Source organism: Mirounga angustirostris, unplaced genomic scaffold (genome assembly GCF_029215605.1).
Source record: "Mirounga angustirostris isolate CCGP_5_RB_7025 unplaced genomic scaffold, mMirAng1.0.hap1 SCAF_1, whole genome shotgun sequence".
Taxonomy (NCBI): domain Eukaryota; kingdom Metazoa; phylum Chordata; class Mammalia; order Carnivora; family Phocidae; genus Mirounga; species Mirounga angustirostris.
The window spans coordinates 202,829,778-202,845,368 of record NW_026991709.1 but is presented as its reverse complement, the minus strand read 5'-3'; the positions used below and the strand labels follow the sequence as shown (position 1 = coordinate 202,845,368).

General features: G+C 49.2%; 1 protein-coding gene across 5 annotated transcripts in view; it reads left to right on the top strand.

Moving 5' to 3' along the window:
* Nucleotides 1-1,189: 1,189 nt before the first annotated feature.
* PGPEP1 (pyroglutamyl-peptidase I) overlaps nucleotides 1,190-15,591 on the top strand; it is a 30,691-nt gene continuing 16,289 nt past the window's right edge. For 2 of the 5 annotated variants that reach the window (XM_064597730.1, XM_045862702.3), the window contains exons 1-2: nucleotides 1,190-1,318; nucleotides 3,310-3,362. In XM_064597730.1, the coding sequence (XP_064453800.1) occupies nucleotides 1,285-1,318; nucleotides 3,310-3,362 (87 nt within the window). In that variant the 5' untranslated portion in view covers nucleotides 1,190-1,284. Of the gene's footprint in view, nucleotides 1,319-3,309; nucleotides 3,363-5,828; nucleotides 5,959-15,591 lie in introns of all 5 variants that reach the window. The other 3 variants (XM_045862703.3, XM_045862706.3, XM_045862705.3) reach the window with 2 other exon arrangements.

The window sequence follows — 15,591 nt, the reverse complement described above, 5'->3', positions numbered from 1 at the left end:
GGGCTCCGGGCCAGTCCAGTGAACTCTGCCCTGGGTATTCCGAGGCCAGGGCCAGAGGCAGATGGCTCTTGAGTTGGCACCCTAGCTAATCCCAGGCCAAGGCTGCTTGGAATGAGATGTCAGTGACCCAAGTCCAAGGTCTAGCCCTGTTTTCTGATGATGTGGCCAGAAACTGAGCTTTATTTTTTTGGCTGTATTTGGAGAAATTCTGGTCTCTGATCAATATTAGTGGGTGACCTACTGTATGCCAGACACATATTGGGTGCATTGACATGGCTATAATGGGGACACATCCTTGCCCTGGAAGTCCTAATCCCTATGTCAGAAAAAATGGGAAACAAATCAGAAAAGCAGTGTCTATAATGGAGTGTGATCACTGCTACAAAGAGGATGAAGCAAGGAAAGGAGATGGACCTACTCACGGAGGGTGAGGGGTGGGGTGGGGGAAGGTAGGGGAAGTAGAACCCCTAGGAAGAGGTGAAGTTCAGCTGACCTCTGAAGGAAGAGAAGCAGCTCGGTTTGCAGATAACCTGCAGGGCATGCTCCAGGCAGAAGCAACAGCAAGTGCAAAGGCCCTGGGGTGGGACTCCACTAGGCCCTTGAAGGACTGTTGGGGCTAGAAGTGGATGAGTGTTGGGGAGATGGAGAGAGGGGAGGCCGAGGTCTGTGGAGCCACATCAGCCTCCTTCTTTGCAACATGGGAGCCTGTAGAAGACTTTTCGGCAACACCTTACTGTGGTGCTGGGTTTTCACTTTATTCCGTTCCCCTCTCGACTCCCTGGCCCACAGGCATGCCACTTCTCTGACTCCAGGAGGCTCTAGTCGAGCGGCCCTACGAACCATGCATGCTTCAGGTTCTTCCTCTAAAAAATGTAGTGAATAACGGGGTCTTACAGGGAGGTGGCGGAGGAGGGAGCCAGATAATTCCCAGGAGTGGGCAGACAGTGGGTGCTCAGTGAACACGCGGAATAAATGACCGGCTCGTCGGAGCGCCTGACTCACTGAGTTCAAGCGGCCACGTCGTACGAAACGAACTGTCCCCATCTTACAGGTGGGGAAACTGAGCTTGGAGAAGGTGGGGAGTCCGGCGTCCCGCGGGACAGTGTCGGGGTCGGGGCGCGCACGCTGCGTCTCAGGCCCGGGGGCGCGCACGCCGAGCGGCCCGGCCGGGGGCGGGGCCGGGGGCGGGGCCGGGGCGGGGCGGCGCGGGGTCCTGGCGGCGGGGGCGGCGGCCGAGTCGCCAGTCCCGACAGGAGCGGGTCCGAGGCGCAGCCCGAGCCCGCCATGGAGCAACCCAGGAAGGCGGTGGTGGTGACGGGTACGCTGATGGCGGCCGTGGCGACAGCGACCGCGGGCAGGGGCGGGTTGGGCGGCTCCAGAGCCGGCAGGGTTGGCAGAGGCGCGGTGGCCCGGGAGGGGAAGGTGCTGGAAGTCCTCCCAGGTTTGGAAGATGTCATCGCCCAGCTCAGTCGGCGCAACACGTAGAAAGTGGAGAAGGGGCGCCCCTATGGTCGCACTGTCAGGGGTCGGGGCAAGCAGGGGTGTGGGGGTCCGGTCAAGTGCCCCGCGTAGAACAGGCCCCTCGGGCGTCCTTCCTTCCCCGGGTGAGGACAGTGGTCCTCTGGGTACCTGTCTGTTCTGTCTGACCGGCCGGTGGGCAGGACTTGACTTCTCCCTGCCCCTCCCGAGGTCGGGCCTGTCCCCACCCACGGCCCCAGGGGACAAAGGCCGATTTGCGGGCAGGAAGTGCCCCAGTGACAATGAACCTTCTGCCAGCCACTGCCCCCCCAGCCCTGTGCTAATGGGGGGCTGTTCTCCCGAGGCAAGAACAGGTGGAGGTCGGGGGACCTCGGGGGGCCGGCCGCTCTCCCTGTTGTCACCAGGACCGTGTGGGTCAAAATCTCCACCCCACCCCCCGCCTCCGGCTGTTTATGGGTGAGCCCGTCCCTGCTGTCACCAACTCCCTGAAACTGTTCCTCCTCGAGAAAACTCCGCCTCGGGGCCACGTGGGCATCAACTTCTGCCGGGCCTCTGGTTGGGGGGTCATTTTGACCCGCTGTCTGGAGGGGTCAGAGTGGGAGATCCAGCTAAGGTTCACACAAGTGTTTTCTGGCCTCGGGAGGGTGAGGCTGATCCTGGAATTCCCAGGAAGGTAGAAGAAGGCACTCACTTAACAGGTGTGTGTGATTGCGGGGAGAGTTGCTGCCGCCACTCCCCCTGCCCCCCCCCCCAGCCCTTCTGTATCTGGTTATTTGCTCCTCCAGTGCTGGATTCTGCAGGCAGCCACCGGACTGGGCATTTTCCTTGCATGAATTCATTACATCTGTACCATCTCCGTTTTGCACAGGGGAAACTGAGGCTTACAGAGGTCACCCTGTTTCTAGGTGGCTGAGCTGGGACTCCTACTTAGTCTATGCAGGAGAAGAGAAGGGGTGGAGAGGTCCTGCCTCCAAGGCACAGCATCCCTCCCAGGGCCATGACACCACCTGGGACCCTCAGTCCAGCCGGAGTGACCCACACTTCCAGGGCAGGCTCTCTTGGAGATGTTCATTTCTAGGCAGGGTGACAGGGTGATTAGAATAGAAGAGCTGTGTATTCTCATGGGTCTGGTTTTGAATCCCAGCTCTTCTGCCTTCTTGCTGTGTGACCCTAGGCAGCGGTTTCCACCCTGTCTTTGCCTTAGTCCGGCTCCTGTAAAAGGGGTCCAAGAAACAGCCTTGCCTGAAAGAGGATTCAGTGAGGCTGAAGGCCACAGTGCATGCAGGACACTTAGTGCATCCTCAGACCACTCCCTCAGTTTGTAAGTGGGGCCTGGAGTTCAAGAAGCGGGGAGGAGCCTGGCAGGATGGTGTCTGGACAGTCTGGCCTGGGAGACACTCACACCTTTCCCTTAAGGGCCATTCCTCACTTCGTGGTGATTCACGGAGCACAGAGGCCCTGCACAAAGACAGTAATAAGATAATTATAGATGGGGTCAGGGATAGTGGAAAAATCGAGAAGGGAAAAGGCCAGCCCTTTCTGGGGCAAAAGGAGGCCACTGGCCTCTTGCCAGGCACGAGGGTCGGGTGAAGGTGAAGACAAGAAAGGACAGTTAAAAGCAGTTAAGAGCAGTGGGGGGGGGGGGGGGCTCTGAAGGGCCCTGGGTGTACCCCAGATCGCGGGACCAGGCCCCTGACATTGGCCCTGGTGGCAGGCAGCTGCCAAAATTCCCTGTTCCGTCCTGCCAGGTGGAGGCAGCAAACCAACCCTGGGCAGGCTAAAAAAGGTCACTGGGTGTTAACATGCTGCTTTTACTGTTTGCTCTTTCAGGATTTGGCCCTTTTGGAGAACACACTGTGAACGCCAGCTGGATTGCAGTCCAGGTAACTCAGATCTGGAGGGTAGGAATCAGACTCAGGGCTGGGCTCCCCCCCCGGAAATATATGGCACCAAAGAGAGGAAGGAATCTACGAAGAGAACGGCTCCCTTGAAGCTTCCTGCAAAATATATAAGTCTGGTATCCACATCTTTCCAAATGGTGACCCGTATAACTTCCACTTGTTGGCTTGCTGTGCACCGAGCACTCTGAATTTGCCTCACAAACTTTGCATGGTTGGGTGTACTCATTCTTGTGCCCACGTTCCTGATTAGGCCACTGAGGCCCCCAGAGAGTTATCGAAGTTCACACAGCCAGGAAACTGGAGCGGCAGTGACTCAAAAGTGCCCCCAGGTTTAGGGGGACCAGGCAGGGATGTTGGCGGATGTATTAACCTTGTAGAGAGGGTATAGTGATCCTCACTGTTGCTTCCCAGCAGCCGGGGGCAGAGAAGACTGCAAATTGGGGGGGGGGGTGTCTTTCCCACTGTCCTGAGCAGGTTGTCAGCCTGCAAGCCTTCCACTTTCTTTGTCAGATGGGGCATTTGGAGAGACAGACGGGAACAATGGGGAGAGAGAAAGAGAGAAACGTTTTCTCCTTATATAAATCAGATCTGCAGAGACCGGAGCCAAACTCATGTTAATCCTAGCCCATTAGCTGCTTGATTTAAAGCATCCCCTGCTTTTCACTCCAGAGCCCTGAATTTGGAAAAAAACCCAAGTTGAAACCTCAATGTGTCAAGCCCTAGTTTTGGGGATCCCCCCACCTTTTATATCAGCCCTAGTAGAGACCTCAAAATCTTGGCTACTTTTCTTTAAAAAAAAAATGCACCCCACTTTGTGAGCAGGACAGAGGGACGGGGTCCCCAGGACCCTGCAGATGGGAGTGTGTCGGAGGCTCTGCTCCTTGCACCCGCTCCCTGGAGCCCCAGACAAAAAGGAAACAGCGTGTTTCTGAAGACGTTGTGTGTCTGGCTTTGTGCGAGTTTCAGACAGTAGCCTTCACGGGGCTGAGTGGACACAAAGCCGTGTGTCTGAATTCCTGGGCCCCAGACACTATGATCTGCATCTAAATAGGAGAAAAATCAATTAAACAATCTTTGGAAATCCCTCTGAGCTTTGGGATGCGGATGGTGGAGGATGGCAGCTTTTTCATCCTGCTGCAGGAAGGGAAATACCCCTTATATTTTGGTCACCCATCTTGCCAGACCTCGCCTCTGGAAGACTTTCCATTTTCTTCTTCAAGCTTGTGAAACAAGAAGAGAGGATTCTCTACCATTCCATGGATAAAAAGAAGACACCAACCTTCCCAGATGTGATTGTTCCTCTTTAAAACCAAAGCAAAACAAAAAGCTGGAGTTGCACAAACATACTCTGAGTGAGCGCGTCAGTGTAGCTCCACGAAATTTTACGAATGTTCACCTCTGTGCCACCCGGCTCTGGATCAAGATCTAGAACATTCCCGGCCCCTTTCTAATCACAGAAGCTCCTTGTGGCCCTTCATAGCTATTTCCCCCCAGGTGTAAACATCTCTGCTGACTTTTTCTTTTTTTTCTGCTGCTGTGGGTGTCGCCTGTTCTAGAACTTGGCGTCAATGGAGTTGCGCTTGGCTCTGGTGCCTTCTGCGCAGCACGGTGTCTGCAGGATCTGTCTGTGGGGTTGCTGCGAGCTGCCCTTGGTGTGTTTTAGTTGACCTGGATAAAACAGACTTGCACATGAAAAGGTGTCCCATTGGATGGGTCCAGTCTATCCCTCACGAAAATATGGCTTCGAGTGTTCTTGGTGTGATCCAGACATGAGTTGCATGTGGCAGTTCATGTTGATCACCTCAAGCTGAAGATGGGAGTTTTGTTACCCAGAGTGAGCAGCAGTTAACTTCCTGTCCCCATAGATTTTTCAGAAGCCCAAGCTGTCACCTGTAGAAGGAACCCCTCCTCTCTCAGGGACCAGCTAACTTCTCTTGTCTCTCCCCTTCTCTGTCTCTCTGTCTCTGTCAGCCTCCCTCTGGTCTCTCCCTCTCTCCCCTTGTGTCTCCATATCTCTCTCCACCTCTCTGTCTCTCTCCCCTTGTGTCTGTCTCTTTCAGTTTTATTTGGCCTTTCTGTGGGTCTCTCTCTGTCTCTCTCCCTTATGTCTCCATCTCTCTCTCTCTGTCCATCTCTCTGTGTCTCTGTCTTTCCCTCTCTCTTCTCTCTCCTGTCCCCACCACCTCCTCTGTCCCTTTCTCTCATCTGACCTTCTTTCTTCATGCCTTGGGTGAACTTGTGCTCTAATGGAGAATGAACTATTTTCCACCAGCCATACTGGGGAGGTGGGAGTGTGGGGGACAGAGGGCACCCCTTTTCATCATTCCCTAGCATGGCACTGCCCCTAAGCACCTCCCACAGGACGGACTGCATTTTTGGAGCGTCTTGTCTCCCCCAGGTCTAGGGTGGTGGATGTGGGACACTGGTTGCGGGTCTCTCTCTTCCTAGGAGGCTCAGGTGGGTGTCAAGGGCCGGGACCCCCTTGGCTTGGGGCCGTCTGGAGTGTTCCCTGCCCAAGCGCAGCGAGGAGGAGCTGGGTCACAGGTCCTGGTGACATCACGGGACAATTACTGCCACAGTGAGTCTAGACAGACCTGCTAAGGATATTAACCAGGGAACAAAGGGGGTCTTTGTTGTGGGGTCAAGGGAATCGGTCAGATGCGGCCTCGCGGCGGGGTCTTGTCAGGTAGACTGGGGTGTAGACAATGCGCCGTCTGGGGCGCATGAGCCCTGTTCCTTTCACGGTGTGTGCTTGGCGGCTGCGCTCGCTGCAGCATCGTGGGACTTGGGGGATGCTGCCACTCCCCTCCTCCCCCAGGAGAACTGCCCAGCTCTGTTGGAAGGCAAGAGTTTAGCTAGATCACAGGCCACCCACTTCTGATAACTTCGGCTGAACTTTATAGCTTGCTCCTTCCCCTCCATTGCCTTGTAATTTGCATAAAGTGACACATACAGATCTTCAGTCCCCCTGTCACTGCAGTGAAGAGTATTTATACACATGTCACTGCTGCTTCAGTTAAGATGGTGAACATTTCCATCAACCTCTTATGTTCCCTCTTGCCCCCCATCTCTTCCCCAGCATCCCCCACCCTGCCCCGGAGGCAGCTGCTGTCCTGACCTCAGTCAGCTTAGATGAGTTTTGACTGGTCTCAAGCTGCAAATGAACAGAATGGCACAGCCTCTGTGTCCCCCATGTGCGGGCAGCTCTCGCCTAGCCTGAATTGGTGGTGGGAAGGGCAGCTGGCTCTTTTCCCTACTTACCCGCTCCTTGCACTCAACATTGGCATTGGGGGACTTCAATAGTGAACCAACAGGGACACTCCTTTCAGGGTCTTTGGTGAACAGGTGGATGCCTGACTGTGGGAATGCTGTGGGCCAGGGTTGGAGCAGGGTGGGTGGTGGTGGTATATTTTTGGTTGCAGTTTGTTTTTTTTTTTTTAAGATTTTATTTATTTATTTGAGAGAGAGAATGAGATAGAGCATGAGAGGGGGGAGGGCCAGAGGGAGAAGCAGACTCCCCGCCAAGCAGGGAGCCCGATGCGGGACTCGATCCCGGGACTTGATCCCAGGACCCCAGGATCATGACCTGAGCCAAAGGCAGTCGCTTAACCAACTGAGCCACCTAAGCACCCTTTTTTTTTTTAATTTTAAAAATTTTATTTGAGAGAGAAAGAGAGATAGAGAGAGTGACAGAGATAGAGAGAGTACGAGTGGGTAGGAGAGGGAGAAACAGGCCCCCCGCTGAGCTTGGAGCCTGACGCAGGGCTCGATCCCAGGACCCTGGGATCATGACCTGAGCCAAAGGCAGACGCTTAACTCACTGAGCCACCCAGGTGTCCCTATGGTGGCAGTTTTCTTAGTTTAGATTTTTTTTCCCCAGATGAGAGGGGGGATAGGTGAGGACCCAGAGGATATGAGGAGCAAAGGTGAGGACAAGAAGGTGACTCACAGGGCACCTGGCTGGCCTAGTCGGTAGGGCATGTGACTCTTGATCTCAGAGTAGTGAGTTCGAGCCCCACATGAGGCGTGGAGCCTACTTAAAAAAAAAAAAAGTTGGAAAAAGGAGGTGACTCAGTCTCTGGCCTCCGGGTTATGTCAGCTCATTTCCTACTACTGAGAACTGATGTGGGCATGTGGCCATCCCACTAATGCTCAAAGAAACATCACCCAGTGGGGACAACCCTTGACTTGCCCTGGGCAAGTGAGGTTGCTCAGCGCAGACTTCCCATTCTGCCGGGCAGAGAGGATCCATGGGAGGGTTTGCTGTTCCAAGCCAGGCATCCAGCCTTGGCACATCACACGTGTTTTTTTTTAAGATTTTTATTTATTTGACACAGAGAGAGAGAGAGAGAGAGAGCAAGCAGGGGGAGTGACAGGCAGAGGGAGAGGGAGAAGCAGGCTTCCCTGAGCAGGGAGCTCGATGTGGGACTCGATCCCAGGACGCTGGGATCATGACCTGAGCCAAAGGCAGACGCTTAACCAACTGAGCCACCCAGGCACCCCCGGCACATCACATGTCATGGTGACCACAGGGTGGGGTCGGTGGTTATTGTGCCCCAGAGAAGGTTTCTTGGGTTGGTCACTAATCGAGTTAGCATCCCTTTCCCCCTCCCCGTGCCCACAGAGGTGGTTTCACCAAGTGCAGTGCCTGGGTTTGTGGTTGGCCTAACCCGTGGACAGTAGGCTCAACTGAGGGACAAGTCCCCAGCTGGACCCAAATAAGTAAAGGTGATCCTTTTAAGTCCTTAAGCCTGGGAGATGGATTCTTTTAATTCCTGGCCTTTTAACATATTTTCTGTTGCCAGAAAGGTCTGCCAGGGCCACAGGAAAATAAAAGCGGGGAGGTGGAATTAGAGTCGTGGGGGGTTGGGAGGGTCAGAAAGAGTGGAGTCATGGTGAGAGCATGTAAAGATAGATGAGATTATTTACCTCATGCCAGAGAAAGCCTTTCCTGGAGACTTCTCCCAGCCCTGGGGGGAGAAGAAGCAACTGTCTTTCTTCTCATTCCAGTGAAATGAAAATTTTGACAAGTTATAAGAATAGGGCAGAGAAGTCCTTTCCTACCCAGATTTCCCCAAATGTTAACATTATATTACATTTGCTCTTTCTCTAAGGATAAATTAGGTAGATAAGTATAATGTAAAAAAAAATTGACTTCTAAATCATTTTATTTTATTGTGGTAAAATATATATAACATAAAATTTACCATCTTAATAATTTTTAAGTGTACAGTTCGGCAGCATTAAGCTCATTCACACTGTCGTGCAACCATCACCACCATCCCTCTCCAGAACTTTCCCATCTTCCCACACTCAGTCCCCATTAAACACTAACTCCCCGTTCCCCTCCCTCAGCCCCAGCCCCTCCATTCTGTCTTCTGTCGGTAATGAATTTGTCAACTCTAGGGACCTCCTATCTGTGGAACCATACAGTGTTTGTCCTTTTGCAACTGGCTGATTTCAATCAGCATAATGTCCTCAAGCTTCATCCATGTTGTAGCCTGGGTCAGAATTTCTTTCCTTTTTTTTTTTAAATTATTTATTTATTTATTTGAGAGAGAGAGAATGAGAGACAGAGAGCACGAGAGGGAGGAGGGTCAGAGGGAGAAGCAGACTCCCTGCCGAGCAGGGAGCCCGATGCAGGACTCCATCCCGGGACTCCAGGATCATGACCTGAGCTGAAGGCAGTCGCTTAACCAACTGAGCCACCCAGGTGCCCTCTTTCCTTTTTTAAGACTGAATAATATCCATCATATGGATAGACCACATTTTGCTTATCCATTCATCCATTGATAGACACTTGGGTGGCTTCCACGTCTTAGCTATAGTGACTATAAACTGTGAACACGGGCATACAAATATTTCTTTAAGAGCCTGCTTTCAATTCTTGTGAATATACACCCGGAAATGGAATTGCTGGATCATATTATAATTCTGTTGTTTAATTGTTTGAGGAATTGCCCGTTCCACGTCATTTATTTATTTACTTGGTAAGGTTTATTTATTGAAACAGTCTCTACACCCAGCATGGGGCTCGAACTCATGACTCCAAGATCAAGAGCCACATGCTCTACCCACCGAGCCAGCCAGGTGCCCCTGTCCTGAGTCATTTATTTTATTTCTTTTTTTATTTTTTTATTATTTATTTATTTATTTATTTATTTGAGAGAGAGAGAATGAGAGACAGAGAGCATGAGAGGGAGGAGGGTCAGAGGGAGAAGCAGACTCCCTGCCGAGCAGGGAGCCTGATGCGGGACTCGATCCCGGGACTCCAGGATCATGACCTGAGCCGAAGGCAGTCGCTTAACCAACTGAGCCACCCAGGCACCCTTTATTTCTTTTTTTTAAAGATTTTATTTATTTGGGGGCACCTGGGTGGCTCAGTAGTTAAGTCTGCCTTCGGCTCAGGTCATGATCCCAGGGTCTGGGATTGAGCCCCACATCGGGCTCCCTGCTCGCCAGGAAGCCTGCTTCTCCCTCTCCCACTCCCCCTGCTTGTGTTCCTGCTCTCGCGGTCTCTCTCTCTGTCAAAGAGAGAGCACAAGCAAGGGGAGCTGCAGGCAGAGAGGAAGAAGCAGGCTCCCCGCTGAGCAAAGAGCCAGATGTGGGGCTCGATCCCAGGGCTCTGGGATCATGACCTGAGCCAAAGGCAGATGCTTAACCAACTGAGCCAGCCCCTGTTCTGAGTCATTTAAAGGTCAATTGCAGACATGATACCCCTTGGTCCCTAAATAATTCATTGTGTATTTCCTAAAACACAGCCTCAGCACAATGATTAAAATCAGACTCATTTAACATAGATAAAATTGTACAATCTACAGCCCTTATTCAGATTTTACCGACTGCCTTATTAATATTTATTTGTTAATATATATTTATATATTAATTAATATAACTCATCAATTAATTATTAATAATTTATTCTTTAATCATTAATTTGTTAATGATAAAGAAAATCCTATTGTATGTTGTGTTCAGTTGTTCCATCTCTTTAATCCCCTGTAATCTGGGAAGTTCCTCAGTCTTTCTTTTTTTTTTTTTTTAAAGATTTTATTTATTTATTTGAGAGAGAGAGAATGAGAGACAGAGAGCGTGAGAGGGAGGAGGGTCAGAGGGAGAAGCAGACCCCCTGCCGAGCAGGGAGCCCGATGCGGGACTTGATCCCGGGACTCCAGGATCATGACCTGAGCCGAAGGCAGTCGCCCAACCAACTGAGCCACCCAGGCGCCCCCCTCAGTCTTTCTTTGTGTCAAACATGATGATGTTTGCTGGGAACTGCTCACTCCTTCGTAGTGTCTTTTGGTGTGGTTTGTTTGATGTTTCCTCATGACTACACTGAGGCTGTTGGTTTGGGCAGGAATCCCACAGAAGTGATGTGTCCTTCTTGGTGCATTGTATCAGGAGGCACCAGATTTTGAAGTGTTGTGTCTGGTGTTGTTGACCTTGATCACTTCCTAAATAAAGCTGAGATCTGGTGGATTTCTCTCCTACAATATTACTATCTTGCCCTTTGAATTGAAAAGTATCCTGTAATATGATACTTTGTACATATACATACTTCATAGCATGATACTTTGTAACCATATAAATACTTCTTTAGACTTCCACCCACTCCTTTTCGCATCCCCTGGTGAGTCTTGCCTGAATCAGTTGTATTTTAGTTGATGATTACCAAATGGTGGTTTTCTAATTCCATCTTTCCTTTGACATTTTTTATGACCTTCTGCTTTTAGGAGTCTGTTTGTATCTGTGTGGACTCATGGATACTTACTGCCCTCAATATGTGACAGTCACTTACTCTATTTTGATGTTCAAATTGTCCCAGACTTGGCTTATGGCAGCCCCTTCAGGCTAGCTCCTGTGTCCTTTTGCTGTATCCCCATCGTCCTCTGAGCACATCTTTCTTTTTTTGTTTCTAGGCTCACTTTTTGTAAATCAACTTTATTTTAGAATAATTTTAGAAATTAAATTAGGACTTTAGAAAGATGACAAAGAGAATACAAAGAGTTCTTGTATATGCCTCACTTGATTTCCCCTGGTGTTAACATCTTACGTAACTACTACATTTCTCAAAATGAAGAACCCAACACTGCTCCATTACTATAACTAAACTCTGGACTTTATTCAGGTTTCATGGATTTTTTTTTTTTAAGATTTTATTTATTTATTTGACAGAGAGAGAGACCACGAGAGCAGGAACACAAGCAGGGGGAGTGGGAGAGGGAGAAGCAGGCTTCCCGCGGAGCAGAGAGCCTGATGAGAGGCTCGATCCCAGGACCCTGGGATCATGACCTGAGCCAAAGGCAGACACTTAACGACTGAGCCACCCAGGCACCCCAGGTTTCATGGATTTTTCCCACTAATGCCCTTCTTCTGTTCCACGATCCCATCCAGGCTCCTTCACTGCATTGATCACGCATCCCTTTCTTTTTTCTTTTCTTACTTGTACCTGACTGTTGGATGTCAGGTGCTTCATGTCATTTTTTTAAAAAATCCAAGATATAATCTTACTGAAATATAATCACATACCATAAAATTCACCCTTTTGAAATATATAATTTTGTGGGGTTTTTTTTTAGTATATTCACAGAATTATACGACCATCACCACTAATCTAATTCCAGAACATTTTCATCACTCCAGGAAGAAATCCCATGCTATTAACTGTCACTCCCCATTCCTCTTATTCCCTAGTGCCTGATAATGACTAAGTTACTCTCTGTGTCTATGGATTTGTCTGTTCTGGACATTTTCTATGGAATCATACAACATGTAGCCTTTTATGTCTGGCTTCTTTCACTCAGCATCATGTTTTCGAGCTTCATTCATACTGTTGTGTGTGTGTGTGTGTGTGTGTGTGTCAAAGTTTCATTCCTTTTTATGGCCAAATAATATTCCACTGTATGGATATAGCACATTTTGACTAGTCCTTCATCCTTTGATGGATATTTGGGTTCTTTTCACCTTCTAGTTGTTGTGAACAATGCTGCTATGGACACTCATATACAAGTTTTTGTGTGGACATAGGTTTTCATTTCTCTTAGGTATACATATACCTTGGAGGGGAACTGATGGGTCCTATGGGAACTCCAGGTTCAACCACGTTCTTTCCCTGCTCCAGCCTTGAAATTAGCAATTTTGACAGAAAGCCTTCATTCTTGTCTTCAGTAATAACATTTAAAAACCAGGAGCTGGTTGCTGGGTGTACTCACTGCTACTAGGAATGTCATTACCTCTGAGCTCTGTCAGTGGGCAGAGGAGGAAAACACACACACACACACACACCCTTACCTGTACCCATTTCTGTGTTAAAACCCTGGAGTTTACACAGATACCTCCAATTCTTCCCCCCCACAAAGATTATCTATCTATCTATCTATCTTATCTATCTATCTATCTATCTATCTATCTATCTATCTATCTATCTATCTATTTATTTATGAGAGACAGAGGGGGGGGGGGTAGGCAGAAGCAGAGGGAGAAGCAGTTTCCGCAGAGCAGGGAGCCTGACATGGGACTTGATCCCAGGACCCTGGGATCACGACCCGAGCTGAAGGCAGACACTTAACTGACTGAGCCACCCAGGCACCCCCAGATACTTCCAATTCTAATCCAACAAGACCTGGTTTGCTTCCGTGTTTTTTATTTCCACCCTCAGGGCTTTCTCCTCTGACAGCGGGGAATCCCTGCTCCCATGATTCTCAGCTCACTCCTTTGCTCAATCCAAGAATGAACAGAAAGGAATTACAGAATTGCTAACCTATGCTTCTCCAAAAAGAGAGCTTACTTGTTTAAATTAAGCATTTTCTTTTTTTTTTAAGATTTTTATTTATTTATTTGACACACAGAGAGAGTGCGCACAAGCAGGCGGAGTGGCAGGCAGAGGGAGAAGGAGAAGCAGGCTCTCCACCGAGCAGAGAGCCGGACATGGGACTCGATCCCAGAACCCTGGGATCATGACCTGAGCCGAAGGCAGACACTTAAGCCACCCAGGCGCCTCTAAGCATTTTCTTATAGTTCTTGTTGTTTTTAGCCTGAAGGCAAAAAGTTCAAATACCGCGTTCAGAAAAATTACTTGAGTTAGTTTTAAAAGGAATAACTTAAAAACACTTTATTGGAGGAAGAGAGAAGTACCATAAATTGTTTTTGAAGAATTTCATACATGAAAAGAACACACACACACATGCACACTGTATGTAGGGCAAACATGGTAATATTATGGTGCTTATGTATTTAGTACAATGTGTTTTAGAAGAAACACATATAAATAGCACATCAAGTCCCATAACTTCAAGGATATTGTCACTTGGGATGAGGCTAAATTCATTTAAGGGAAAAAAAATAAGTGAATGAATTTGAGGAAAATATTAAGTAAATGTTAGCAGTGCCATAGGGGAAACAGAGCTGAAAGTGCTAGGGCATCCAGCCCTGGGCCTGGAGAAAAGGTGTTCCCTGCCTTCAAGTGCATGACTTTGGGGGAGGGGGGGCGGGGAATGAAAAATGAAAAGTTTGAAGTGAAAACTGAAAAGTTTGTACAGCCTCGTGTCCCCCACATGTCAAGATCTTAACAAAGAGACAGGACTAATCATTCCGGGGAACAGAGAAGGGCCCTAGACTGGGTGCCTTCACACATCCGGGCCTGGCCAGGCTGTTGTGAGTTTGAAATTCCTGTAACTTGTATGTGTGTGGAGGGCATCAACTCTGCAGGTTTTAGATTTCCCATCAGGATGGGGAGAAAACGCAGGGAGAGGAATTCCAGAAAGTTTTGCAGGATGTAAAATTGGAATCTGGATAGTTCCTAGCTTTCAACGAATGAAGAAGTACGGTTGGCAAGGAGCCAAATTCTGAATCTCCAAGGGGGAGAGCCTGGGCTGTGGAGAACAGTGTGCTCAGACCCCAGACTCAGTGACAGATGCCTAAGAGCAGCCATTTATCCTTCTGAGAGCCTGATGTTGGCACAATGGATGCCTTTAGCGACTGCGCTCAGGGAGCTAGCCAAAGGTAAGGCAGTTAATACAGACCATGGCTTCCTGCTTCCCTTCCCTTCCCTTCCTTTTTAAAATATTTTATTTATTTATTTGTCAGAGAGAAAGAGAGAAAGCACAAACAGGGGGAGCCACAGGAAGAGGGAGAAGCAGGCTCCCCGCTAAGCAGGGAGCCTGATGCAGGGCTCGATCCCAGGACCCCGGGATCATGACCTGAGCCAAAATCAAGAGTCAGCCATTTGGGGCGCCTGGGTGGCTCAGATGGTTAAGCCTCTGCCTTTGGCTCAGGTCATGATCCTGGAGTCCCGGGATCGAGTCCCGGGATTGAGTCCTGCATTGGGCTCCCTGCTCGGCGGGGAGTCTGCTTCTCCTCCCTCTGACCTTCCTTCCTCTCCTGCTCTCTGTCTCTCGTTCTCTCTCTCTCAAATAAATAAAATCTTTAAAAAAAAAAGAGTCAGCCGTTTAACCAACTGAGCCACCCAGGAGCCCCTGGATTTGTTTTTAAGAGAAAAAAAAGCGCGGTGGGTCTCTTCTTAGGGAAGAGGGGAAGATTCATTTCTAAATTCTAAAGTTTTCCCCCTCCATCTATGTATCATAGATGGAGATAGGTCTGCATGGGTGTGTGTGCTGTTAACAGTACTTACCTGTGAAGTCTGGGGATGAGACCTAGACTGCGGATGGGGGTGCACTTCAGACTTGATCTATATGGATTTTTAAAATTTGCTGTTTTAATGTCTATCTATTAATTAATTCTACCATCTCTGTTGTTTCTGGGCCTGTTTCTAGTAATTGATATTTCTCCTCATTATGGGTTGTAATTTTCTGCTTCTTTGCTTGTCTGGTAAGTTTCATTTTAATGCCAGACCTAGTGAATTTCACGTTGGGGGCCCACTGGATACTTTTTAATTTCCTCTGCATGTTCTTGAGCTTTGTTCTGGGATACAATTAAGTTGCTGGATATAGTTTGATCCTTTCCAGCCTTGCTGTTAAGTTTTGCAAGGCAGGACCAGAATAGTTCTTTATTGTGGGGCTAATTTTTCTCCACTTCCTTATGAAGTTTTTCCACTCTGGCTGGTAGGAACACCAAGTATTTACACCCTTTGTGAACTCTGAGGGTTGTTCCCTCTGCTCCTTTCAAGTGTCTCTGTCCCTGGTCTCAGCACCCATATATGCCCATTAGTTCTCAGACCCTCAAAAGAAATCTGCATTGATCGAGCTCTCCCCTT